The sequence below is a fragment of the Passer montanus genome, unplaced genomic scaffold (genome assembly GCF_014805655.1).
Source record: "Passer montanus isolate IOZ18808 unplaced genomic scaffold, ASM1480565v1 scaffold42, whole genome shotgun sequence".
In the NCBI taxonomy this organism is placed as follows: Eukaryota; Metazoa; Chordata; class Aves; order Passeriformes; family Passeridae; genus Passer; species Passer montanus.
Window position 1 is genome coordinate 5,243,932 of NW_024369041.1, and position 27,640 is coordinate 5,271,571.

General features: G+C 38.6%; 1 protein-coding gene across 1 annotated transcript in view; it reads right to left on the bottom strand.

Annotated features, from left to right (window-relative positions):
• Positions 1-203: 203 nt before the first annotated feature.
• The window catches only part of RTKN2 (rhotekin 2), a 35,234-nt gene continuing 7,797 nt past the window's right edge, over positions 204-27,640 (bottom strand). The window contains exons 5-13 of the mRNA XM_039719603.1: positions 25,126-25,179; positions 24,087-24,204; positions 22,518-22,718; positions 17,841-17,935; positions 16,220-16,326; positions 15,082-15,213; positions 8,985-9,150; positions 6,972-7,079; positions 204-5,011 (exon numbers count right to left, since the gene is read on the bottom strand). Coding sequence (XP_039575537.1) covers positions 4,458-5,011; positions 6,972-7,079; positions 8,985-9,150; positions 15,082-15,213; positions 16,220-16,326; positions 17,841-17,935; positions 22,518-22,718; positions 24,087-24,204; positions 25,126-25,179 — 1,535 coding nt within the window. The 3' untranslated portion in view covers positions 204-4,457. The remainder of the gene's footprint in view (positions 5,012-6,971; positions 7,080-8,984; positions 9,151-15,081; positions 15,214-16,219; positions 16,327-17,840; positions 17,936-22,517; positions 22,719-24,086; positions 24,205-25,125; positions 25,180-27,640) is intronic.

The following is a 27,640-nucleotide window of genomic DNA, read 5'->3' on the forward strand; positions in this document are numbered from 1 at the left end:
AGGGCAGAAACTGTTTGCTGCTGTCAGTCTGAGCCTACAGGGGTACATTCATGGCAGGCCCCAGGGAAAAGGAGCTACCCCTGAGCTCTCATTTTACAGCAGCCACCACCCATGGCTTATACACTGGAGTAAAGCTCAATGTAGTTCCAGATTGAAAGAAATTACACCAAAAACCTTTTATTCTAGAAACGTCTTTAATTTCACTTGCATATTTTAACAGAAATACAATATGCTAGCAGCAAAATAAGAAGATTTCTGTTCTAACATTTCACAATACATTAGTGTCGAAATCTCAATTTTTCTATTAAGGCAGTTTGCATTAATTAGAAATCAACTGTGAATAGTACGACAGTATTTCCAAATATGTACAAGCCACCATAAAATAACTATTAGTATTATTACCACGGGAAAAAACCCACAATCCTAGTAAAAATGTAAGCATTTGAAGGTAATGCCTTTAAAACCACAGAAAGTACCGTCTACCATTCCAAAACCAAGTAAACAGCTGAAGACATTAGGTAAATATAAAAAGTTAATAAGTTAAGGCTTTGTTCAGTCAGTATTTCAGAAGCTCATGTTCTGTGAAATTTATATTTAAGTTTGAACTAGCAATTAATTTCAAGTTGTACTTCCTAAAAGAAGAGTTCAGGCTGACTACCGTCTCCCCCGCTTCAAGACTGCATCTGATCACTCAGTCCTGGTTTTAAGCAGCATTAATCAGTCCCAGCACAGAAAAGCAGGTACAGTTTTCAGAGCAGGCCTGACACGTTCCTCAGAGAAGTCTCCAATCCCACACATAGTTCAGCAGGTGCCACCAACGTCCTCCCTGTGCCACACTGGGTCACTGCAGCCATTCACCCTGGGAGAAGTGTTTCTCAATGGAGCTCCCAGCCAGGTGACAGCATTGTGCCTTGCCTACACAAATGTGAGCAGAGGGGAATGGGACACAAGGGCTGGGAGAGCCACAGGTCCTCCAAGCCTCATCCCAGCAGGAGCTGCCAAATGACTGTCGGGTTTTGATCCCGGCTATTTTGAGTCATGCAATTAAAGCATCCTCATTGAACACAGCTGCTAAGATGGTGAACCAATACTTTCTCCTCTGCTGCCTGGGAGCAGCAGTTCCTCCAGGGGCACTGACTTTATCGTGCAGCTCAGCTCTGTGTTTCCTGGGAGCCTGCAGGTTTTACTGGTCAAGCCAACAAGCTTCACAGAAAATGCAAAGGCACTAATGACAATACAGAAGGAGGGGGGAAAGAAAGGCAAAGTAACAATAAATACTGAAACCTGAATCAACTTTCTTCCTAACAGGGATGATGTAGTTCTGAAGGAGATGAACAGAATAATGAATGGTCTTGTTTGCTTTGTGGTGTCTCTCCAATATCATGAACTGGCCCACATGAGTCTAATTTAAGGATAGATACAAAATATCAACACAGCTTCATGGAGAATAGGTCTTGAACAATAGGTTGCATTTTACTCAGAGATATGAAGTTGGCTTGCAAAGACAGCAGCACTGAGGTGTTACCCACAAGAACCCTGAGTAACTTTCTGAAAACAAGATGAACATGTAATTTTCTTTAAAATATCATAATAATAATTTCAAGATACAGTATTAATAGGGATTCACCAAGAAATGTAGCTGTTTGCCATCTTACTGAAAGTTTTAAAAGCTCTGGGATAAAAGGGACAGAAATTCAATGGCCTGCCTGTTTGCTTTTCCCCACCCCCTACCCATGTCACTGATGCAATAAAAACTTATCACCTCTCTCTACAAACCTTACCTTGCATTCAATTTTAAAAATCAATGATCTGGAATAAACTGTAAAAATCACTTGCAATAAATTTGCAAAGGACATGCAGACTGCAGGAGTAGTAAAGAATGAGGACAGGTCACTTACACAGAGCAATCTGGATCACTTCACAAAGCAGTATTTTAATGCTGGTAAAATACCTTATATTTTCTTGGAAATACAGATTGTAAGATAATAAGAGGATGATGTACCACATTCTTGAGAAAGACTCTGAAGAGGACTTGGCCCATAACAGTCAGCATCCAAGGCAATGCTTCCACAAAAAAAAGATAATGCAATTTTTGAGGAAAGAGAGAGAGGGAGATATTCATCAGAGCAAGAGGATCACATTATGGCTCTGTGCAGTCCTGATGGATCACTATTGACATGTGGCATCTAATTCAGACATCACCCTTACAAATATTTCTGTACATGAGAAATACAGAGAAGAACGTGAAGATTAATTAGCCTTGGATAACATTGACTGCCATAGGAAAGTTAAGGAATTCAGTACCTCTCATCAGAGAAAAGGTTAAAAGGGACATAATCATGATTTATAACTACACACAGGCAATTAGAAAAGCTGATACTACAGAGATCAATATGAGCAATCAAATGCATAAAAAGACCAAAATAACTTAAGGTGGAGCTAGAAATGCAAATAGAAAATCAAGTGGAAAATGTACCTGGGGTAATTAAGTATTGCAACAGGAGGTATGAGTGAATTCTCATCACTTGAAGACTTCAAATTAATATTAAACGCCTTGCTAAAATACACATGTTCAGTTCAAAACAAAGCCACTGAATATAACAGAGAAACTGCTTGTTGAAACTCAATGGTCTGGTGAATTTAAAAATAATTCCTCATTATGGTGCCTTCTTTCCTTATATATTTATGAGATTTTTTAAAAATATAACTACAAAATGAAAGGGGGTTACCAAGAAAAGGTTTTTTTTTTTCTTTCTGAGCACAGAAACATTTAAGGCTAGATTTAAAGCTAAATAAACTGCAGCTGCATTTTGGAAAATATTCTTCCCCCCCTCCCAATTTTTCCCATTTCTTGTTCAGAGTTGTACAGTCCACTTAGTTGACTGTCTGATTTACATAACCATGTAGTTTTTCTTCAGTTTTTCTGTTCCTATTTATAAGCCATTCACAAACCATCCACTTAAGTAACAGCATGATTTATTGTAAGAATGATTATGGTTGTTTCAGAGGGAAAATGGAACGTGATTAAATGAAGAATGAACAAGGACATTCTAGAACAAAGGGCCCTAATCCTGCAAAGGATTTGTAAATGAAACCTGCCTCTCAACCCCATCCCAAATGAACTACTGAGGGAATTCAGCAGATGCCTTTACAACTGTGGAGCCAAGAGCTTAGCTGAAGACAAAAAATTAAAATAAATCAACCAACCACCATGCCCACAGTATCTTGTGGAGAAATGGTAAAGCTCCCAGAGCCATCCACATTTTAGGGAAAAAATAATAAATAATGAACTCTATGTATACAGTTGCTGATACGACCCTCTCAACACAGGTCTGAGCACCAAGTCTCCAGAGGGAGAACTGCAAGCAGACCTTTGCCCTTGGATAAGTTCCAGCATCTGAGACAAATGCATCAACCAAGGAAATGGCTGGGTATTTAAGATGTGGATCCAAGAGAACACAGCTTTTCCTTATGCAGTGGGTGTTTTGCAGGTGCCACAGGAACCCTAACACCCCATACTTACAGAACTGGTGAACAGTCTGATGAAAGAGTATCAAAGTTCAGTATCTTCACCTGCAGTGCTCGTTCTCTGCTACTGCCGAAAGAACAAGTGGTGAAAAAGCCCTGATTGCTTACCAGTAACACTGCCTGTTTACAAACCAGCTCCCCAGCAGGAACTGCTCAGAGGCTCCACAGAGGAGGAGCTGTGCTACAGGCCCACGTTTGTCAGGAAAAACAACTGTAAGATGTGCATGTGCACATACCCAAGCAACTGCTTTGAAATGCTTGTCTTAGCCCAAAATAAAACAGCAGTGGTGGGTCATATCCTTGCTCAAAGACAGATAATCCTGGTCTATTCCAACTGCACATGAACCAGCAGGAACTTGGGAAGTCCCACACTAAATTGATAGAACTGCCTCAGAAATTCGTATGGAGTTACAGAGCCATTCAGAACAGCACAAAAGCTTTGCACACTTGATTACCATATAAGCAGTTGTTTCCTAAACAGCAAGGGAGAGAGAGGATGCAGCGAGCATGGAGCCCAAGAAAATCAGCTTTGCAACATCTGTGCTGAATACGTGTGAAGTCCCACTGAAGTAGTCTGAGGAGCTGTGGATGGGCTAAGCTGAGGGACTGGGAGAAGGCACTGGTAACACCCTGCAGTGGGGACAGCTGAGGTTACCCTGAACACTGTGGTCTTTCCAAGAGGAAAGTACTGAACTATTGTTTTCAGAAATAGCACCGTTACTCCAGAGAAACACCCCCCCATTCTAATAATTCTAGTGCAATTATTTAGATAGGAGCACTAATGAATACAGCTGAGACTGCAGCTTGCAGTAATGCCCTGGCTTACAGGAAACACGAGCTAAATGCTAAAATCTACTTTTAATAAAGAGTGTTAGGAGAAGGCTGAGAAACTTTAAATTCCAAAGACTCCTCTAAGCTAAATATGATGCCTATGGATGCAACCAGGACCTGGGGTCTAGTATTTCTGTGATGCCCTTCTGTTTAGGGGTTGGTACTGGTTTGGTTTCAGACTTGGTCTTGCTCAGCAGAGAAACAGGATTTCCCAGGCCAGCAAAACCACTTTTCCCACAAGGCCCAATTTTGCGAGGAGGAGCAATGGGGGTTTGCAGCTGCTGCATTTTCGTAGCTAACACTGACTCAAAGGAAGAGCTACTGGCAGGTGTGTGGTCAGGCTTCCTCCAGTTTTCCTTGCCCAGCTGCTCTGTGTTCCCCTGTGCTTCTGCACTGTATGGGGACTTATCAGAGGGTGGAGGCGGTGCTCTTCTTTTCTTTCCTCTGCTGTCAGTAGGACTTGTAGTATCTCTCTTTGGGTCCATGTGCATGTTTTTCTGAACAGTCATCTCATGAGATCCATCAAAGAGTGACGCCCATAGGGCAGATGCAGACTCTTTTTGCTGGCCAAGAAGGAACTCACCATTGCTTTCTTCAATTTTCCTATGTATGATATCAGCTAGGCCCTCAGGTTTCACTGGAGAGTCAATGCCTGTAATTTTAAGGGACAGCAATTAACCCAGATTAAAACACCACAAATGATTTTACTTCTATCTATTTTCTTATTACTACTCAGAGTACAAAGCTGTATTAACTGTCTCACCAAGTCTAAACTACTAAGAGTATTAATGGATGAATTGGAAAATATTACATATGCCATCCAAGAGAGAACTGAGGTGACAGGAGGGAATTATTTTTGTGACAGCTGGCATTGAGGCAGCAGGGTAGGCACTGATATTTCTTTCCAAGTAAAAGAAAAAATAAAGTGCTACAGGGAAACCTGTATGTATTAGTTATTAAATACATTTTGTTGTATAGTGCTTTGAAAATTTTGTTTCACAGGAGGCCCATGAAAGTCTGACTAAATAGTCCTGTGCTGCCAGCCTGTAGAAAATGGGACATCTTTACATATATCATTTTTCTCTATGTGCCTTAGGACTGCCTTGCTCCATTTCTTAGTCTTCTTACTGAGTTTTCCATGTATACTGCAGTAGTACCAGCCTCAAACAGCAGCAGTACCTGCTTTTCAACAGAATCACAGAACTGTTTAGGTTGGAAAAGGCCTTTAAAGGTCACCAAGTCCAACTGTTAACCCTGCCAAGTCCACCACCAACCCATGCCCCTAAGCACCACATCTGTACATCTGTCTTTCCAATACCTCCAAGATGGTGTCCCCACCCCTGCAGCCTGTGCCTCTGCTTGATAACCCTTTCTGTGAAGAAATTCTTCCTAATATCCAATCTAAACCTCCCCTGGGGCAACTGGAGGTTGTTTCCTGTTGTCCTGTCACTCCTTACTTGAGAAAAGGGACAGAATCCCCTCTGGTTATGCCCTCCTTCCAGGTACTTGTAGAGAACCATAAGATCCCCTTGAGCCTCCTTTTCTTCAGGCTAAACACCCCAGCTCCCTCAGTCACTCCTCATCACATGTGCTCCAGACCCTTTCCCAGCTTCACTGCCCTTCTCTGGACACACTGCAGCCCCTCAAAGCCTTGCTTGTAGTGAGGGGCCCAGAACTGAACTCAGGATTTGAGCTGCCTCACCTCTGCTGGGTACAGGGTACTACAAATACTATATATAATCCAGGAAAAAAAATGGTGTATATTAAGAATGAAATGGAGTTTGTGTTGTGCTCCTCACTGAGGTACAAGCGCATCAGTGGAATTATGCTACCATGTTACCTTTGTAAAGCTTCTGTGTGGTTCATTTACTGCATTTCTGCTCTGCATTCACGGCTTAGATAAAAGTTGACTGTTCAGTGCTCTGATGCAGGGTAAGTCAGTGACCCACATGGCATTTTGAGCATCATCACAGCTCCATCCCAAGCAGCAAGCAGTCAGGCATTTAGAGTTGTACAGTGTTTTCTCAGTCAATACTGCATGGGATCCAGTAAAACAAAGTGACCTACTTTTTCTAGTCTGTAAATATTATTTCTGTAACAAAACTATTAAAAAATCCTGCTGCATACCATTTTTCTCTGCAAAGATACAAGTCCTAGATACACTCTAGCTAGATCTTTCCAAGCATATTTTTCAACATCATTACCAAAGACCAAAAAAATTAGGCAAGTTATGCTCAGTAAGCCTTCAAATAGCTGTAAGAACAGCAGATTAATTTCATGCAATTGGTTTGCAAGCTGGACTATTTTACCTTTACATTTCCTGAGCTGTATACTACTCTTACCATGAGTGTTTATTTCTAGTGACAGCTGTTTTGAGTATGTTCAGGGTAGACTGCAGACTTTTTAGCTCAAGGTATAAAAATGTATTCATTATTTGCACTATTACAAATTCAGATTTAATATGAACTCCTTGGTATGCAGTTATGTTGCTCTTTCATTGTCTGAATTGTCCTTGAAAAATTCAGTGTTTCACCACCAACACCAGAAGCCATCTGAATTCAGACAATGTTGTTTCTGTTACTCTGCAACTTGAAAAGGCAAATCCCACTTACTCATATCATGGTAGACGGAGGTCGCTTCCTTTGTCAAGAACAAAGGTGGTTTCCGTGGTGACATAATCTCAATTTTCATAAGTTCCTCACAACAATGCTTCCACTGGCCTGAGAGAGAAAAGAGAACAATGACTGGAACTTAAACACATCAGCCTGGAAAAAAAATGGAAGTTATTAGGTTGTGTCAGGAAACTATCTCCAAAGTAATACTGAACAGTGAGAATTTACTTTTGTTTAGCAGGAATGCTCAGGATGCGTTTGTATTTTCACCTCTGGATTCATTCTCTTAGCACAAAGGTCATAAGATCCTAGCTGGAATTTAAGCACTCAGCATTACCATTACACTATAATGGCTAAAGACCATAATTTGCCTTCAAATCCCCAAACAGTATAAATGCAAGGGGAAAAAAAATAGAAAAATTTAAGGTTTGGCAAGTTTCATCGAGTTATCAGGAACAACCTCCAATATCCAGCAAGCTGGATGTTATACAGCAATGTTACAATGTTATGGCAAAGGAACATTCTGTTTTTAATAGAGGATAACTTGCCTTTTATCCCTTAGCAGACAAGGAAACCTCTTTTTCTATTAATAGATTTTGACCTTAAGGAAAACAAGACACAGTAAAATTACTTTGTTCATACCAATCATTCCAAGTTTTCTGAGCACATTAATTTTAAGAGAATTTTAGAACCAGGGAAGAAAAAGGCATTTAAATGCCAAGTGACCCATTTTTTTTCTGAATCCAAAGAAAATGTCTCAAAAAATCTGTGGGTAGTATTCTATCTATAATGAATAACAAGTAGATCTTTTACCCTACTCTACAGATAATTTAAAGAGGATGCCCTAGTTTTTGCTTGGTGTGTTTCTTTAATTGATGGTGCTTTTTCTCATTGTAAATCACAGTTAGAAATGACTGGAAATACAACTATAACACTGAGTTTCTACAACCTCAATTCAATTATTTGATTGGTGTTGTCTCTGACTGAAGACTGATATTTCATTAATTGACCTGGTTTTGTTTTCTGACCTGATAAAAATGCCTATCAGGAAGCAATTCTACTTTGTCAATGGCAGCATAAAAGCTGACAGTCTCTACTCTCAGTAAATCTGTGAGCCAAGCAGAAAGCAGAGAAAAAAGACACAGGCAAATTAATCTATGTAGTTTTTATCATAAAAATTTGGTGATAAACAAGGAGCACAATGTACGACTTCAACAATATTCCACACCAATAAATGAGTTCCCTCAGCCATGTAAGATCAGGGATGTTCCAGAGGTTTGCCAAAGGATCAGGGTAACACTTGATCACCTGTTAAAGGCTGAGGTGCAGCTTTTACCAGCCCCAGGGAAGCAGTGGGTATTTGCTCACTGGATGGAGCGTGGCTGGGTGAGCATATTCCCATGTGATGAGGGCTACCAAAACCTTTGAACTACAGCAGAATCAAGTAATCCCTGTTACAACAAATTGTAATTTAATTCACCCATAATACTCTGAGCAAGGAAACCCCAAGTTTACTTGTGACTACTTCCAAGAGCTGACTGAATCCACATCCTAGCCAAGGCCCCACCTGATTCCAGCATCCTCACCACTGTCACTAAGGCTTCCATACTCAGGATTGATACTTGCAGGATCTCACCAAACCAACACAGCACCAGGTGGGTGCCCAGGCAGAGGTGGACTCCTCCCACTACAGTGGGAAGGAGGAAGAATGAGAATTTATCAGTCTTTAAAAACATTATCAAGAACATTGCTAAGAGAACAAGTTTTTTTGAGATTGATGGGCATACTCTGCCTCTGATTTCCTGCAAGAACACATGGACTTTGGTTTAGTCAAATATTTGCCTTCCAACGACTCAGACCACCACCCAGTATTATCCCAGAGAACATATTTCTTTTCGTTCCTGCAAACAAAGGCTTATGAAGCAATTCCAATTCAAATTGCTCCAAGATCCCTTTGATGTTACATAATGCCCCATTCGGAGGGCACGCTGCCAGCACTGCCTGCTTACTTACTCAGATCATAAAAGTGCTGCCAGAAAGCCTCCATCCACTGATGCAGTTCATCCCTACTGTCAGCAGCAAAGCGTTGTGTCACACCCTCTCCAGACACGGGGTTGATAACCGAGAAGTTGTTAGTTCTTCTCTTGGAGTCCTTATCCACAGCTCGAATCCTCGTTTCCTAGGAACAGCAAACTCTACTAATGACTTACTGCTTCCCACTGCCATCAGCTTATGGCCAATGACAGTGTAAGGAAGGTAGAATTTGGCTTTTTGTCTACTTCACATTAATACCCCATTGAAAAAGAAGAACCAATGTCAGGAACTGATAATAAAATTGTTTTCTCATAAAAACGATTAAAATGGCATAAAACATGAAAAATAAGAGAATAAAGCACAATTATCACAGTTTAGTCAGAATCACAGAATGTACTGTAATTCTGCGTTCCCCCTCTCTCTGCCTTCACCAGCTCATCTCACATTGCTCACTCTTCTCCACAGCAGTTTAGTGAATAATCTACAATAACAGCAAGCAGCTCCTTTTCTGCAAACAATTCAGATGGACAACCACATTATTACAGCTACCATTTACACCTCCATTTACACCTCCTACTGCACTTTTGTGGGCCATTGTTTACCCACTGCACTATAAACCTGTATCTATTTAATGTTCATCTTAGTGCATCACAACATTCAGGGTAATACAACAGTGACAGGAAAATTAAAAAGAAATTTACTTAGGCCATCTTCAAAGGGGTATTTGTAGCAGTAACCCATACAGTTCTACTAGAACAAGATTTTGATCTAATAGAAAATAACTATTTCCCATTTAAAAATAGATATTTTAGTTTTAATTAGGAAAAGCTACATAGAAATAATTAAATGTGTATATATATCCAAAAAGTATAACACAAGTCTAACAAATCTCTTCAGCTAGAGTTAGAAAAGCTCTCAGACTACACAGCAGCACTGTTAAGGTTTTTCCTTCTGTTCAGGGACATAGTTCAGTTGCTCTAGACTAGATCCAGTGGTATTTTCAGAGTATTTACTTTGTTATGACACTACTACAATAAAGAAGAAACAAACCCACCGTAACTCAGTGATTTTTGTGTGTGTGTAAATACTAAAAGCTTTAAGTCTAGCTAAAACACAACTAAAAAAAATTCCAGAATTTGACTGGTCAACAGTGCTGCTCATCACAACATGATGAGCAAATTAAAACAATTAACATCACTTTATTTGAAGAAGTAAAGTAGAAGCCCTGGGAATATCTTTGCACACGCAACCTGGCCTGACTGAACAAGCAGCAGCCATTCCAGCACTGCTCCTCAGAGGATTTCTGGCACACCCAGGAGAGCAGAGTAGCGAGGACATCTGACACACAGCAAGAGCCTGCACTGCCCCCTGCCACAGCAGGGCATTCCTGGCATGGGCAGTGCCCAGGATTTGAAGGAAGCCAACAATCACAGCCAGGGCTGTGTTCAAACATCTCCTGTCTGCATGGACAGTGACTCTGACCAAAAAGGTGGCTCCTCAAAATACAGTGGGGACAGAACAACCAGTTCCCTTCTACACAACTCAACCAAATGTCAAACATCTGCTAAAGACATTAAACATACACCTACAGAAATTAAATTCACGCATGGGATCCCATGGGGATAAGCCTAGTTCCGATCCTCAGAAAAACAAAAGTTACTCTACAGACCATTCCCCAGATTTTAAATGCATTACTGAAGTAACCATTTGAAACACCAACAACTGCTTGTAGCATATCTGATGGATATGTTCATTTAAATTCTTCTGTCTAAAAATAGGAGATGAAGTAATTCATCCATCAGTGCTCTATATCCCATTAACTCAGGTAACCATAGATACCAGCAAAAAATGAAATCAAATAGATTAACATTTGACAGGTAAGAACTTCAAGCATACCATACACACAAGTTTATTTAATGATGTTTGCTGCAGGTTTTATCCCACAACTGTGGTATTATTCAAAGGAGATAAATCCTCAAGCAACAATCTGTATCTGATGCCTGAATATTTCAGCAGTCATACAAGACGCCATTACAGCAATGGGCTGATGAATTTGTCAGGCTTGGGTGAATTACACGACATGCCCAGTTCCACTTAATAAAAACAAAGCCCACACCAACAAAAAGCCATTAAAAACAAAACAAAAACAAAACAAGCAGAAAAAGCACCCAAAAAAACACAACAAAAATGTTTTAATTTACCATGTTGTAATAATATCTTTCCCAGTCTTATTAAAAAACTGAACCAACTCTGCTGTAGCAATTGTAAAGACCAGAACAATCAGTGGATGGCAACAGGAAAACAATTGAATCTTGAACTCAAGTGACTCTTCTGGGGAAGCTGAAGCCAGTTTTATATTCTTTATGCAAAAGACTTTCTTTGAAGATGGGGAAAGACTAAAAGGGAAAAATATATGGTATTTATAAATACCAACCTTACTCTTTATTTCTCCCCACACAGGTATCCCCTGATAATACCTCTCTGGAAAGCTTATATTTTAAGCTAAGAAGAAGACACAGAGATAGAAGTTTTTTACTGCTGAGGTACAACATTTTCCTGATAAGCCAGTCCTGACACACTAAGAAGTACTGGTTATAAAGACCATTTTAAGACATCAGAACAAATTACAGTTCTTAAAAACATCAAACAACCTAGGGACCGAGTTCTGCGTATCTATTTTAAGGTTAAACAAATCAAATCACACATAACAAACTTCTCTTCATGTTTTTAGTACAAAAAAATAAACCAAACTGAAAATCAGTACAACACTGGAAACAAGTATAACCTGTGCATGCACTGATTTCTGTTGTAAATTAATAATTTCCAATAATTTTTTTTAGGCAAGCAGGGAAAAACAGTTAAATTTCAAATTATGGCTTTCAAACACATTAATGCAGAAGACCAAGTTCAGTCTATCAGCTGGCATTTTGTCCCTTCCTTGTTTTGTGAGCTTGTATTAATGTGACATCCTCATGGCCACTGGCTGGTCAGTACAATGTGAGTATGACATGGGTAAGCAATATTAGGATATTGTGCCATTGTTCTTGGGAGCACTGCAGCAGCTGAAAACATGGAAAAGGAGACAGCAGTATATGACCAGCAAGCATTTTGTGAAGCAACAGTGAGCCAATAAAGCAGCTTTCAAACTGCTCAATTTGAGCATGTGTGGTACAAGGATCTGGGTGTTCTACCTGCTTCCCCTGCCTGCACCCACAACCTCTTTCGAGCAACTGCAAGACTAAACTGAGCAATGGGACATGAGATAACAGACATGTGGAGGCACTTAACTGCTCTGTGCTTTTCCAATACATTTTCACAGCTATGAAGGCTTTCCTAAGCCAACCAGTGGGACAAAGTCCTTACTACAGAGAATACAGATATTTTCAGGGCTTATTTCCCTGTGCTGGAGTTCCCCAACACACACAGTGAATATGCTCAGGTTGCTGGCTTCCCAAAAGCTCACATGGTCCAGAACTGCTATCCATATTCCTCTGCTCCAGCCTCAGGATGAACTCCCTGCTTCCCTGAAAATACGGATGGTTCCCTTGAAGTTAAGCTGTGACCATCACCACATTTTCCAACGAAGTCCTGTACCTGACCTGCCAGAACAGCTGTACCACCAAGGACTGTCATTCCAGGTAACTGATTTTGTCCCTCTGTCCTGCTGCCCTGATCAGCAGTGTTCCAAGGCCCTGAGCCTGCAGAGCCTTGCTCCTCACCCTGCTCCCCTCAGCGATCAGCATGGGCACGGAGAGAGCCCCGGGACAAAGACTGCACAGACAAAATATGCCAGAAGGGAATTGTGGGACTACAGCAATTTGAAGCAAGATCCCAGAATCCCTCAAGCTTCATGCACCCATGGCACAGAAAAAGTTTTATAACCTATGAATCAAACACAGTAGATTATGTATTCCAAACATTGAGCAACTAACATGAACTGCTGGAACATGCACCAATTTACTAAGCTATCACGTGTAGGCAAGACCTTTATTTTTCATTTCAAATTAAAGAAAAATTGAAAAAAAATCAGGAACTGGCCCATAAAGGATATTTCTTCAAATTGGATTCCAGTAAATTTTCTTTGCTACAGAAAATATCATTTCTCTTTTCCTACTTAGTTGTGCAATATAATATGTTATAATCACATTTAGCTGGAACAATAACAGTAGCACTTGCATAATAGGAACTGCAGAACCATTCTTGCTCAACAGCAGCAGCAGTGAAGTCATCTAAAGTTGAAGTAATGACTTTGCTGGTCTTAATGGCTTCTTCAAGTCTCAATTCAAAGGGAATTGGAAATACAGCTATCGGTGTGAACATTTTCCAGAGAATTTCTCATAAATCCAGATGATTTCATTACTTCTCAGAAAGCATCCTTAAATTACATGTAAAGGATCAACTTCACATTACAAATGAAAATGCCACATATGCAACCCAAAGAGATTTTAGTTAGAATGTCTAGAGTTGATGTTCAATCTCAACTTTCACTTTGAAATTGCTGTTTCTTTAACAACATGTAGCAGACAAGCCCATACGATTAGTCTGCTTTCATTTAATCCGTATGAGAAATTTCATAACAAAGGAATCAAAAAACAGCTGCAGGCATTAAGTTATTTTCAAGACAAACTGTTTAAGTAGTAAAGGATCCAAATATGTTTTCAATAGCATTTTCTTTTTTTTGTTTTTATTTCCATTGAAGAAGGATTCACGGTCATTCTCCAGCAGCCTGGTATTTTTGTTAAATGGTGCAAGATACATAAATCATGTATGTACCTTTTACAGTTAGCTTTAAGGATACACTGTAAACATAAGGACATGCTATCAGCAAAAGCTTATCAAGCTGGATTTTAGGTTCTAAGTGCACTCGTTACTCAAAGGAGCAAAATATCTCAGGACAATATGGTTATTTTAAAAGGAAAAGCAAAATCAGGATTTAGACTGAAACAGAGAATCCCAAGGAAAGATAGGAGGCAACATGATAGATAATTTTAAAAAATATTCCTATCACATTTTAAAATTATTTAGTCATTCTATAATTTACTAAAGTTTACCATTTCTTAACTGATACTGTGAACAGCTGGAAAACAGAATTATGGCAAAGGCTGACTAGTGAAATTGAAAGTGACTGAAGAAGTAAACCTACTTAAATATATATCACAGTATAAATATTTATTTAATGCAAATGTATGAGCAGTTGGAAGAAAAAATAGCACTAGAAAACCAGGTAATTTTATTTAAGGAATTGAAGTCTTAGCAATTAAAATTCCATAGAACACAAACAGGTGTTTGTTATGACCCACAAACACAGGTCATTGTTATGACCCGTTTAAATGTTTGGGTTTTATAGCACTGTCACTCTGAGCGAGAATGCAGTCCTTCTCACAATGTTACTAATTTAAATATTACTGCAGATTAATTACTGTTTCTTTGGCCAAATAGTAAGCAATGTTTTAAAATTACATTTTAAACTCAGGGTTTTCAACCAGGGCACGAACAACAGCACTAATATCATCCTAGAGAACAGAGCTTCCAAAGTTATTATGCTCTGGACAAAACCAGCATTAAGAAAAGCAGCTTATTTTAAGGCACTAAAATATTTTGAAAAATTTTCCATCTCTCCTTCTAATTAAGACTGGCCAAATAACACCTAACAACAAAAAAGCTTTTGTTGGAATTCCACCTTGCTGAGGACAAAAGTCTACCAAAGCATTGCTAGGGGACTGTAAGCAATACATTTCCATGGGCTGTCTTATAGAACTGTGATATAAAAGGTTATTACTTTTCCCATAGAAAAACACTCTCCTTTTTCCTCTATGCTAACCAGTCTAATCAATAGAAGGTATTTACATCCACAGCTAAGGAATGTTCTGTTCCTGCTGGGGGACTGCAAGTTTCACTGAAGTACATCCCACCCTCATTGCACCTATAAAGCACTCTGCATACCAGCAGCTTAGAGCCCAAATGACTGCACATACTTCTTAAACTAAAAAGAATGCCCCCAAAATAATAAAATAAATTTTAAAACCCCAACAAAAAAACCAAAACAAACAAAAAATCCCCATACAACCAATTTTACCTTGTTGATGGAAACTGTCAATGCTGGCTCCACTTTAGCCTCAATTTCTTCTGGTGAGTAATAACAAAGGAGTTTGCCACCTCTCAGTACACAATACAGCCTCCTCCAGCTTGTCAGACCTCCTACCATTTGCTAAGGGGAAGAATAGTCAGAAACTGCCAAACATAAACCTAAACCAAAACCATATTGCAAGGTGTACACATATCAGCCCTGAGTGATCAAACCTTAGCCACACCAAATTCATTCCTACAACAAAGACTTTCTGTTACCGAACATTTCAATCACTGATTTCTGAAATGTTAGCAGTACTTGAAATGTCTTCTGGTGTTTTACAGTTTTTGCAGATTTGTCATGTGACACTAATAGTACAGAATCTGCTGGTTCACACAGATTGAAATCAAGATCTGGTGTCTAGTGTAAAAATAAAAGCACCTTTATTAGCTACAGCAATTGCACAATAATAGAAATAAAAAGAGTATTTCACTTTGGAAATACACAGTACATTCAACAAATGTCAAGCAAAGACATTTGTCTAGAATTTCCACTTTCTCAAATGAATTTTCTGAACAGCTTTCATAAAACCATAACAGTTTCACAACCAGTTTAAAGCCTGTAATTTAGCACTCCTGACAAATGACCCAGGCGCTCTGGCCCTCCACTATCACCTTCTCATTTGCCTGGTTGTGCAACAAACCAAACCAGAGAAGTAAAGTGAATTCACATGAATCATTTCTGAAGGGATGAGTTTAGATATGGCTCTGTTCACCAGCCTGATTCACCACGCTGTGAGAGAACTCTTGTGGCAGCACAACAAGGGGTACAAGGATGAGAGCCACAGGATTATTAGGACTGGTGCCATCAAGTACCACTGCAAACCAGCTCTGAAACAAGAGTTGTACTTGATCTTCACTAACAGCCTACATCATTCATGCCAAGGAAACATTGATTTCTCCATGCTCAGCCACTGAAGGCACCTTTTGTGAATGTAGCTATGAGAGAGTTTCTCCCTTGCTCTAGGTAGAACAGGTAAGAAACAACAGTTCTCAATACACCAATCAGGTAAAAGCAAATGTTTTAACAATGCACCCTTAGTGACAGCTGTTAACAGCCCAGGATGCAAACACAAGCAAGGTCTTACCTGCTGATTTAGAAATCCTGCCATCATATCCCTGGCCATGCAGGAGGGCTGGACAACTAAACGGCAACACATGTTTCCATACAGGGGTAGCCAGAAAGAGGATTCCTCTGGGGAAAGAAAAAGGCAAAAGACAGACAAACACTCAGGTCTGAAAAATGGCCCTAAACATATAGTTTAGCTTCCTACATCTGTTTTTGCATTAAGATCCTGAGTGTAAATAAGGATATTTTCGTATTTTAAGGAATTAGATTTAATCCTGCTGGATTAGATTAAAACTGATTTTTAGTCTTCAGGGAGTTTTTTTAATTGAAAAATTTTGAAAATTACAAAATAATTTCAAGTAAAGATGGCAATGTTGCTCTGCAAAAAAGAGTTGTTCTTACATAAAACATAGCTCATTTCAGAGCTAGAAACTCATGAAAGGTAAGTACACTGGCCCTCTCATGTAGTGTGATCCCTGAGCCCATCCCATTGTGGCACACAGCTACATTTATACATGAGCACTTTGCTTCAGGTTATTTTCATAAGGCTTGGAATTTGTATCTACTTTTGTCTTCAGCACTAGAGGAGCATTTAGGGTTCCAAGGAGTTTCTAATGAATTGGAATTGCTCAGCTCCACTATGCACTAGGCTCTGTTCTGTAATTAGAAGTAGGTAATGCAATGTTCCACTAACGTGACTCTGTCTTTGGTCAAGGTTTAGAAATGCTTGTAATGAACCAAAATACCCAGGGTATGTCCTTCCTCACCAGACTAAATTATGTAAATTAACGTCAGAAAAAGGAAGTTCAAGAAGAAAGAATATAAAGTATTAATAAAGAAAGGCTAACAAATATCAAAGGTATTCAGAATTATTAACACAACACTTCAAGAAATAAATGCCCAAAAATCTTTGAATCTGTACTTATTCAGAATTACTGAAACACAAAGAAGGAAATTCCCTCTGAGGTCAAGTTTACCCCAGTAAGTGATTTAAGTTCCCAAAAGCAACAGTGAGAGTCCCATGCCTTAAGTTAACAATTGGAGGATGGCTCATGGGAGGGGCTATCCTTGCAGAAAATAATGGACAAAGTACCAAAAAGTGAAAATACCACCATCAGCTGCAGCATAATCAGTCCCCCACAACATCAGCATCCAGGCTGACTGCTCCCAACTTGTGCTGCCCCTGAGCTGAAGGACAGCATCCAGCACAGACTGCAAGCACACACCCCTAAATCCTGTGTTAAATCCGGGCCTCAAACCATCTCACCAAACTGAAGCAATTTTTCTCCTTTCCTTCTGACTACAGAGGAACAAGCTGTTCTTCATTCTGATACCCTTCCTTGGTTGTGAGGAAGGGGAAATAACTTGTATATAACTACAACTCACATATGATGGAGATGCAAATGACAGAAGAAATTCCCAAAAGAATTAAATTTTCATCTGGACTTGAAATTTTACTCAACTTATAGTTTATTCAGCTGTGTACAGATGCCTGGTTTAGAGCCGTTAAATATTTTATTAAAGTTGTTCTATATTGAGTATCAAGAAAAAGAATCTCTTTAAGCTCTTTAGTTCACAAGACTTTAATGCAAAATGTTACTGGTTTTTTATTTCCTTAAATTGATACCACATGTACTTACCATTTCCTGTAATGGTAAGGTTGTGGGTCCTGAAATTGTCCTCAGCACTTTCCAGCCCCAAAGTGGTGTATGCTAGCAAACTGTACTTTGCTCCACTAAATGGGAAAGAAAAGGCATGTTTAGGACATTTCTGCTTCATGTTGCTCGGGCAGTAATTAAAAGGAGTCTAGACATGCCTGAGAGACCACATTTGGGTACAAGGAAACACCAAGGTGCAGGGCAGGACCTGTCAGTGGCCACAGATGGACACCTCCAACCTCTTCCCACACAACTCCCGTGTCTCTGGTTCTTCTTGCAAACACTGTTCCACAGTCAGTTCCTCTCCTTGCTAGATCCTATCTCCTGCCTCCACGTGTGTACCTCCAGTTCCTCCCACCCCACAACTTCCAAAGCCAGCATTCATTACAACTCTTTCTGTTGCCTCCTGTCTGGGACAGGAGACTTCTCATGTGGTCACTGCCTATGAGCTGGGCTTGTGCTTCCTGAAGGGCCAGCAGCAGCCAAACACAGGCACAAAGGCTGTGCTATCCAAACCCCCTGCACCCTCTGGATGCTCAAAGCACCCTCTCCTCTAGTCAGACACCAAGTAACCTTCAATAGTTTTACAGCTCTTATTCCTAAGCCTAAAGCAATTAGATTTGGTAATAGGTTCAAAAATTCCTGAAGTTAATAGAACAACTGATGACAAACTTTATCTGAAAATACAGGTTAAAAATTAAAAGGCATTGTAATTCTTCTCCATGTTGCTCTGCTCTTGGCCTTGCCTATGCAGACTACACTTTATAAACCAGTTGTTTATATATATTTTTTTAATAGGATCCAATAGATTGATTATTCACAGGCAGAAATCTGTACAGAAATCCTATGGTCAGTTTTGTAGCAGAAAGGATTTTTTTTTCACTTACTGGACTTAGAGATTTCAGAATCTTTTATCTTAGTTTTGTATTTTGACTAGGGAAAAAAGTATCACCCTTACAATTCAGCACAGTGCAATTGTGGAATGCAGTTCTTGGAATAAACTGGTATAAATTTAGTACATTTAACCTTTTCTCTGAAATACTCATCGGACCAAGTAACAGATTTATAGTCCAGCAAAGCAGTAGGAATTCCACCTGGCTAATGGCAGTTAGAACAAAGTTCACAAGAAAACAAATCCCTCCAAATCACTAACTACTCTCCCCAACAGAATCTAGCACACCATCCTTAAAACATTTTCAGTAGAACATAAGAAAGCTTAGTGGTGTAAAAGCTGAGAAGACACCATTGAACCAAGATCATCAAGAATAGTTTTCCATCTCAGTATTGTTCACATTTTATTTCTCTTTCTAGCACAGTGGGAATGAACAGTTTTCAGACCTTTGGCTCTGCAGATAAATAAGGAGAGTGTCTACCTCCCCCTAACCCTAACAAAGAGGAGGAGGAAAAGAGGAAGTTTGTTAAAGGGGAGTTCTGTTACTTAACTGTCTCCAGGGAACAAAGAGAAAATTAAATACACTATAATATCCTGGGTGAAAAACCACTGCTATGAAGCATTTCAAGAGGGAAATCTGAACAAAAGCCCATCAGCATTTCTATATATTCCCTGCTAAACTGCTCCTTAACAAAATATTTTCCACTGATTATGTTTGACCAAGCAGTTGAGCAATGCATTGCCATTCTATTTAAACTGTACCAAAAAGTTCAGTTTCTTCTCACAGATAAAACTGTTGTGCTGATTCTAAAGTTACTTTTTTTTCTAAAGCATGACTAATTACCACAACAACGTTGCCAAAAAAAATAGCTACTTCACTTTAAAAATATGCTCCACAGTAACATTTTCATTCTGAAATACAAGTCATTCCTTTCAGGCAGCTGCAATATAATTTAGGAAAGTTTTATCTACAGATATTTTTCAGATTTAACTGGCTAATCAGGATTGTTGACTGTGTTTTTCCTTTGCATTTCAGAGAATTAGCTAACTGCCTTAAATGGCAGTTTCTTTGTATAACAAAGAATAATCTGCCTGCTGCATCTCATTCAGTACTTTGCATATCTGTAGTATTTTTCCATGTAACAACTTCATTTAAAAAAAACGCAAGCAGCTCATCTCCACAACATGCCTGTGGCATTGTTAAATCTGTTTACTGATCAAGAGACAGAGGCACTGAAGTTTCCACACAGACCCGGGTGTGGGAAGGTGTAACTATAACACTCTGTTAATGTATGTTAATTAGGACGTCTTCAATTCCAGAATCTATTCCTGAATATTAAACCCAATGGCAGAAATCCCCATCTTCATTCATTCATTGAATGTGAGTGAAGGAGTGGAAGACTTGTGAGATCAATAATAAAAAAAAAAATTCAATATGCTCAATATTCAATCAGATCTTAAATAATAGAGGGTAAAAACCAAATATAACCTTCAGGTGCTAACAAGAACCCAACCACAAAAGTGAGGCCACCAGATTAGACTGTGTACTTCCAGCAAAATATCACTGGGGATTTGCCAAATCAAACACAGGACACAGAAGCTGCTGCACCTTCAGCCCAGTGGAGGACAAGACATCAAACAACAACCAGTGCATGCACAGGCCAGTCCTGCAAATGAGTAAACAGGCACTTGAGGGAGACTCTCCAGTGATTTATCCAAAGAGCAATGTGGTTACACTGGAATTTAATAGCAGAACTGCACTAAAATTTTTTCCTTCTATGAAAAATGTAAAAAAGAAAAAACTATTTAAGCTACAATTGAAAAACTAAGCCGACTAAGACTGTACGGAAACTAAATGAGGGATAATTAAGAGAGAATATCTGTATATTTCAAATTAACTAACTTAAGCAACTACTCAAACCCTTTGTCACTAAGCTGTTTCAAGAAGTTCTAAGTCTGACAGTTTCCTCACTAACCAGAGAGATTTTTAAGCCAAGAAGTTTGAAACAGAGGGATCACAGAGTTTTTGGAAAATAGAGAATTTCACTCATGTGTGCACTGGAAAGAAAAAGGCTTGTACAAATGAAATCTACAGAGAAAAGGTGTTCACATAATACAGAAAGTTCACTTTTTTGTTGCAGTTTAATTTCCCCTGCTGGACTGGTAAAACTCTCTGGGAATACTTGAAAGATCTCTTGTAATCTTGCAGTCTCTTCCCTTTTATAAGGGCTATATACCAAGGTCTAACTAATATAAATCCTTGGGGGAACCTATAAAAAATTGACAACTTATTTTCTGCCTATAATAACTCATCTCTTTCCAAACAACTATTTTAATCACCCAGCAATGCCATCATTTAACACTTCATTGTTCATTTAATTGCGTTAAGAAAGTAATAGTCACTGCGAGATGATTATCTACAGCAGAAACAACAAACTTCCAAGATGGAGGGAAGGAAAATTCAATTGAGAAACCAAAAGCAAAACCCAGGGGAGGAGGCAGCTGTTTAAATTGCCTACTGGTGCTTGCTCCTTAAAAGACAGGCAATCTATACTGAAGCAGAGAAGCCAGTGGTTATATCTGATTCAAACTGTGTCTAATGATAGTGTCTCATGGCTCGGCCGAAGCCGGTGGAAAGCACAGCCACCTGACATGATGCAGATTGAAAAATGCATTACCATTAGGTGGAATCCACTGGAAAGTTAGTGATAAAATTTGTTTTGCTCTGTGGATAAGATCTCTTGGATGTCTATTTTTGAGTCAAACAGAAAAAACAGTTTAGAGTTTTGTCAGTTCAACAAAGACAGAATATGCTTGAATGTTTCCTTTTCAAATCCCAGCAAACAGACATATGAAACTAGGCTAAGATTAAACACCTAGCAAGAATTAAGCATTGATTCTTTACAATCAGCTGCCAAAAAAAAAAAAAAGTAATTCCTTGAAAAATTTTCTTTCTAAAAAATTATAAATAAATAAATAAACCCAATGCTATTAATATTTCCAAATTCAGTATTTGGCCTGCTCAAATCCCAATGAAATTGAAGTAGCTGGAAAATATTAGTAGGCAGTTAATGTTTAAAAGGAAACAGGTAAATTATTGGGAAAAGCACTTATGCCTATGAACACTGAAAACCAGAAACTCGTTTTAAAATGTCCTGTGCTAAAGCCAATTCAGAAATCTCCTGCTAAATAGCCTGTAACCATAAAATGCCTTTGGCAGTGCAGAGTTTTACTGAAAAGCTGGCAAGTGGAAGTAGGGAAGAGGGTACAGGAGTGGTTTCTCCAGCCTACATACACAGCTTTTCCTATTTCACACAACTTGTTACTTTTACACATATCTACCTGTCAAGTATGAGCAACACTGGCTAGGTGCAAAAATAGTGTGGGGGAGGAAGTAAACAGGGAAGGAGAAGAGGCAGATGGACAGAGAGTCACACACAAACTGTACAAGCTCAACTTCCTCTGGAGATCAAACTGAAATTATGGAGTTTGCAAAGAGCAGTGGATTTACCAGCTGGCTGGCTGTGGAGCACAAAGATAAAGGCTGCTTGTGTGTTTCAAGATCAGAACCAGGCCCCAAGGCTCAGCGACATGGTTGGAATTCACACCTACTTTCTCATTTCCTATTTAAAATGTAAATTTTTTTTTCACTTGGGCAAGTAGAGAAAAAACCAGTTTCTTGGCAGTTTGCCAAAAATTTACAATTATATTTGGCCTATTTCTATTTTAAAAGCTACAAAACCAGAACATCAATATATGTGGCTTACTGGATGACTGGGTCAGCAGGCAAAAGGGGCTCAGTGCTGTCTTCTTCCAGTGCAGCTTTGAGTTTCTTCCCTGTAGCTTTGCTGAGGGATGTTTTAAGTTTCTTTGCCAGTTTCTTAGGAGTGTTTGTTATATATAAAGACTCCTCTGTACAGCAGCTATACACTTCAACCTTCACCTGGAAATCTGGGCTTGCTTCATCACTGAAGTGGGGGAGGAGAAAATTTCAGAGCATTTGTTAACAAAGTGTCTATGGAGCCAAGGAATGCTACTGCTACTTTATAGATTAAATAATATATTTCTAATCAAGGGAAGCAATGCCATAACATTCAGGCACAGACATACATTAATATGGAATTCAGGAATAGAGTACACAGCAGTAACTTAGCATTGGGGTCATGAGATGGATAATGGCAGCATAAACAATTACAAACAGGAAATTCAACATTTATGTTAAAAATGGAAAAAAACACCCACGTTATGGAAATACACAGGCAAGACATTCAAACACACTTAAATCTGCCCTCTACTGTTACACAAAAATCACATGATTGAAAACCTGTCCCTGCCTCTGGCCCTAAGCCAGATTGAACTGTTTAAAAGATATCTTAGCTGCACCCCATCCCCTTCAAATTACTGGAAAAAAATGCTATCTAATAAAATCTGTCATTTGCAACTTTACCCACTGCTGCATCCTCTGGCCCACAACCTTTCTCAGTTTTCAGTTTACTGATTCTCTTGTTCTCAAGTTTAGTCACTAAGCCAGAAGCCTAACCTCATCTTTCAGATACCAATCATGTCATTACACACATACCATAATGAAATCATTCCAAAAGCTTTTCTATCAAGTCTTACTATGCCTTGTGGGATACAGGCAAGTTAGGGTGCCTTTTCTGCTTTTGTTGCAGTGCTTCTCAGAAAATTATAAGTCTCATAACTTTGAAGAAGCAGATTTAAATCTTTATCCCCACTCTTAAATTGAATGGGTGTTTAATAGAGTTTAAAATTAGATTTAAACTCAGTTTTCAGGATCTTGATTTAAAGTTTTTGGTATTTCTAGTTTTCCAGTCAGTCTTCCTCAGGAAACAGACTCTAAATTGTTGATTAAGGAAATAAAGGCAGGGAGTGGAGTCAAGCACATGCTCAGGAAGGTGTAACAGCCATGAGGTGTTACATGAGGAAAGAGACTGTAACCTGCTGGACAGGATAACAATGAAACACTGGGTGCAATATTTACACCTATAACGTCACAATGCTTTCAGGTTTTAGCATTAATTTAATGCTGTCCTTGAGATGTAAGTTTATCTCTGTATATAAAGAAAAATGCTTCAGCAGGGCAAAAAATTAAAAGTAGAGATCAACTGGCACATCTACAACCAGCATCATTTTGTACACAAAAACCAGCCTTGGATGGGGATCCTCCACCCACTAAAATGAACAGAGCCTCTACTGATTCCTTTGCCCACAGCAAAACCTAGTGGACCTCAGCCAATGTTATTCATAATCACATCCACCTGCAAAAGAAAACAGCAATATTTGAACTTCATTCAACAGAAGGAAATTATACTCACAATATGGTTACATTTTCAAAACAGATATCTGTTACTGCTTCATCCACAATAGTCACCTCAGTATCAAAAACCTCAGCTCCCATTCTGAACAAACAGAACACTGCATAGCGCTGGGATTCTGGAGACAGTCACAGAGAACTTTTATCAGCCACAGTGCACGTCACAAAACTAAACACTGCCATAAACAAAACAAAATGGTGATTCAGACCTCTAAGGAATTGCCCTCAAATTCTTCCCACCAGAAATGTTCATCATAGGATTTTATGATAATTGACCTATCAAAGCTGCTGTATAGGTAGAACAACAAACACAATGGGGAAAAAATATCTTCCTCTATTAGGAGAAAAAAAAAAAGTTGAGTAATCAGGTATAGTGTCTATTAGCAACTTCAAAAACTTAAGTAAAAATGTAATTTTGTTTAGTAAAATTGACTTGACACCAAAAAAAACACAAACATTTGATCCAAAGCCTGTATTATTTTATAAATGTGCTACATAGGATTAGGCAATTTTGCCATGCTTTGCATCTCTGACCCTATTGAAAATCAAAGTGAAATCAATACCAGGTGACAGCTGGAACAGATTTAGGATTAATCTCCATGACACAGCAAAATGCATGTACTTGAAGGCTATCCAATAATACCCTCAACACCAACAGTCAACTTTCATTTAAATTTCTCATTGGAAACAGCCTCCAATATACTCTCTCAAGTGCAGACAAGACATAGAACAATGTGTTTAATCAGAAGTTTCTCAGTTAACCATTTAATACAACATTCTTCTGTTGCTTCCTCTGGAATTCTTCCTCAGGTGGACTCTTTAGAGAGTAGGGTTTAAACACAGAACCACAGGACTTTGAACTAACTCAGCCAGCTACAACCAGCAACTTCAAATTACAAGCATTTACACAACAAAGAGTAAAATACAGACCTAATGAAAGGTCAAAAAAGGGATTGAAATGAGTATGAACTTCCTCACTCAGTTTAAATTTACAGGCCTATGCAATTGCTTATCAAAGTAATTAATTACATCCTACATACTTTCTTTTTTGCTGAAGTGGTCAGAGCCTTTCCACATTAATGGTATGCGAATATCTAAAGGGGGAAAAAGAAGGAAGGGAGATTAAGTTATAGTGAATATTGTAGATCTGTGATCAAAACAAATTACAAAAAGTGTGTTGTTTCTTTTTCTGTGTTCTGGTGGTAACAGGGCCTTCCACCCAATGAACAGCATAACTATTCCAAGATTATTATCCACATCAAAAGAAAGTGCAATAATTAGTTCAACTTGAAGTGCCATCTCTGTTTAGAAATTATGCTAGAATAAAGAATATTTAAAATCTCATTTGAAAGTACCTGAAATGACATTTCAGAGAAGTTGTGTAACATAGTTCTGAGAGGTATTCTCTGAGCCCATTATTGTGCACAGATGTAAACCAAAATCCTGCTTGCCTTGTGCTGAAAACCACTCATCCCACTGCAAGAGGAAAACCTTCCTATTTTAATGAAAAGACTGGGATATTTATACTGCAAACACTTCAGTCTTGTTTTGCAAACCACAGAGAAAATACCACTTGTAATCACATTCCCAGTGAGAATTGTCTTAGTCAGCATAAAAAGAGTTTAGAAATCTTTTCTTTTAACACAAAAATATCCTTCTACTTCAGAACCACAGTAGAGAGGCAATTACAAAGCCATTATTTTAAATCATGTCTGTCATTTTAATATTAGGAAAGTATTTTCTTCACTAAATTTTCCAATTTATCTACTAAACTCAACATAGCACTAAGTGACATTTCCCTCCAGCTTAGAGGACTCAGGTGAAGACATCATGTTTTTTATTAGTCCCCTGTTAAAAGACAAATGCTGTGAGGGCTTTATAAATCCAAACCTGATTTCTGAGTACAAGGGTGCTGTTTAAAAGTATATGCAATATATTAAGTGACACATGATGGCAGCAGTGAACAGCATGAACTCAGTTGTCTTGTGACAAAAATCTTCAATATTGTTATAAAGAAGCATTGCTGACTCCAGTGTTGTTTTCATATGAAACTGATGGAAAAATCCACATTCATGATGCTAAGATGCAAAATGGTGCCAGTATTTTGGCATCAGATTGTCATGTATTCCTACAGGGGTTTACCCAGCAAAACTTAAGTGAAATCACATATAGTCACTGTCTCACAACTGAAAAATTCAAATTTCAGTTAATTTTTATTATGAGACATGTTATTACAGAAGCTATTTCAATATTGAAACTTTCAAATTAATCTATTTTTAAGCGTTCATGAAAACGAATGAACTTTCAAGTGAACTACCAGCATACAGCTTTAGACTTGTAACTTCCTAAAAATCAATACATCACCATGTTCTGAAACTGCCTTTCACTTCTAAAGATGCATTTGCATAGCAAGCATTTCTAAAAATAGGGGGTTTTACATAAAGAGAAATAGTTTCATTAAATCATTACAGAAGTCTCTCTTAAACTTCTAAAAGATGCATATATTCATCTTTGTTCAGAGACAAAGCACAGAATGTTTCTTTCCTAAAATACAATGGTCTCAAATCTACATTCATATGTGAAAACAGTTACAAATAAAAGCTTTTTCTATCCTGAATCATAGCAAACTCTGAATGACAATTTTAATGTGTTCAATAGACCTTGTTAGCAATTAGAGTACTAGATTAAAGATTACTTCTGCATGCCACTTTCAATATCTTGCTAGCTGAAAAATTTACACCTTGGTCAGAAAATCATCAGGGTATAGACAATCAATCCTGGAACAAGTCTAACATGATACTTGTAAATCAGCTTTCAATTCATTATTGGACTGAAAGGGCTGTCATTTATCAAAAACAAAGATCAATTTTCATACACCTTAATTTCAGTCACCATTAGCTGTAAATCTGTGTGGATGCAAACTGGATACATTCAAATACTACAATTAATCAAATTTTAACCCAATGATTCCTTTATAAAATTACTTTAAATTATGATGCTTTTTCATCAACATTTGATATGTTGTCTTCTGACAAAAAAAATCGATTGGTACAATAACACAAATTACATAATTTATTCAAAAATATGGGGGATAAGTAAAAATGAAAGAAGTGTGAAAAACTGTGGACTAAGGAATACACTTCCCACACAGTATCTGACATAGCTGCTTTCTGTAGGAGCATATTCCTCAGTAGTCCTGCATAGTTCTTCCCAAACTTTTGCAGTTGATCACGATTGCCCTACTTTTTTGGTAATCATCATCTGGCATGTACTAACTATATGTCATGCTAATAAATTTATAAGTGGATGGATTACTGAGGGTAGGAAATGAGGAGGTGTCTTATAGAAAGAATAAATCAGCAGAGGCCAAGAACAACATGGAGGCTTTTCAGCTGTAAACTGGACCTGGCCAGGTTTCCTGACACAGTGTGTGAAGAGGGGTGAGGCATGGCAGCAGCCAGCACTCCCAGGCTGGACTGCACAGAGAGGCAGCTGCTTCTTCCTCCTCTTCACCTTGATCTCTGCCACACTTCTGAGGACACAACCTCCAGTTTT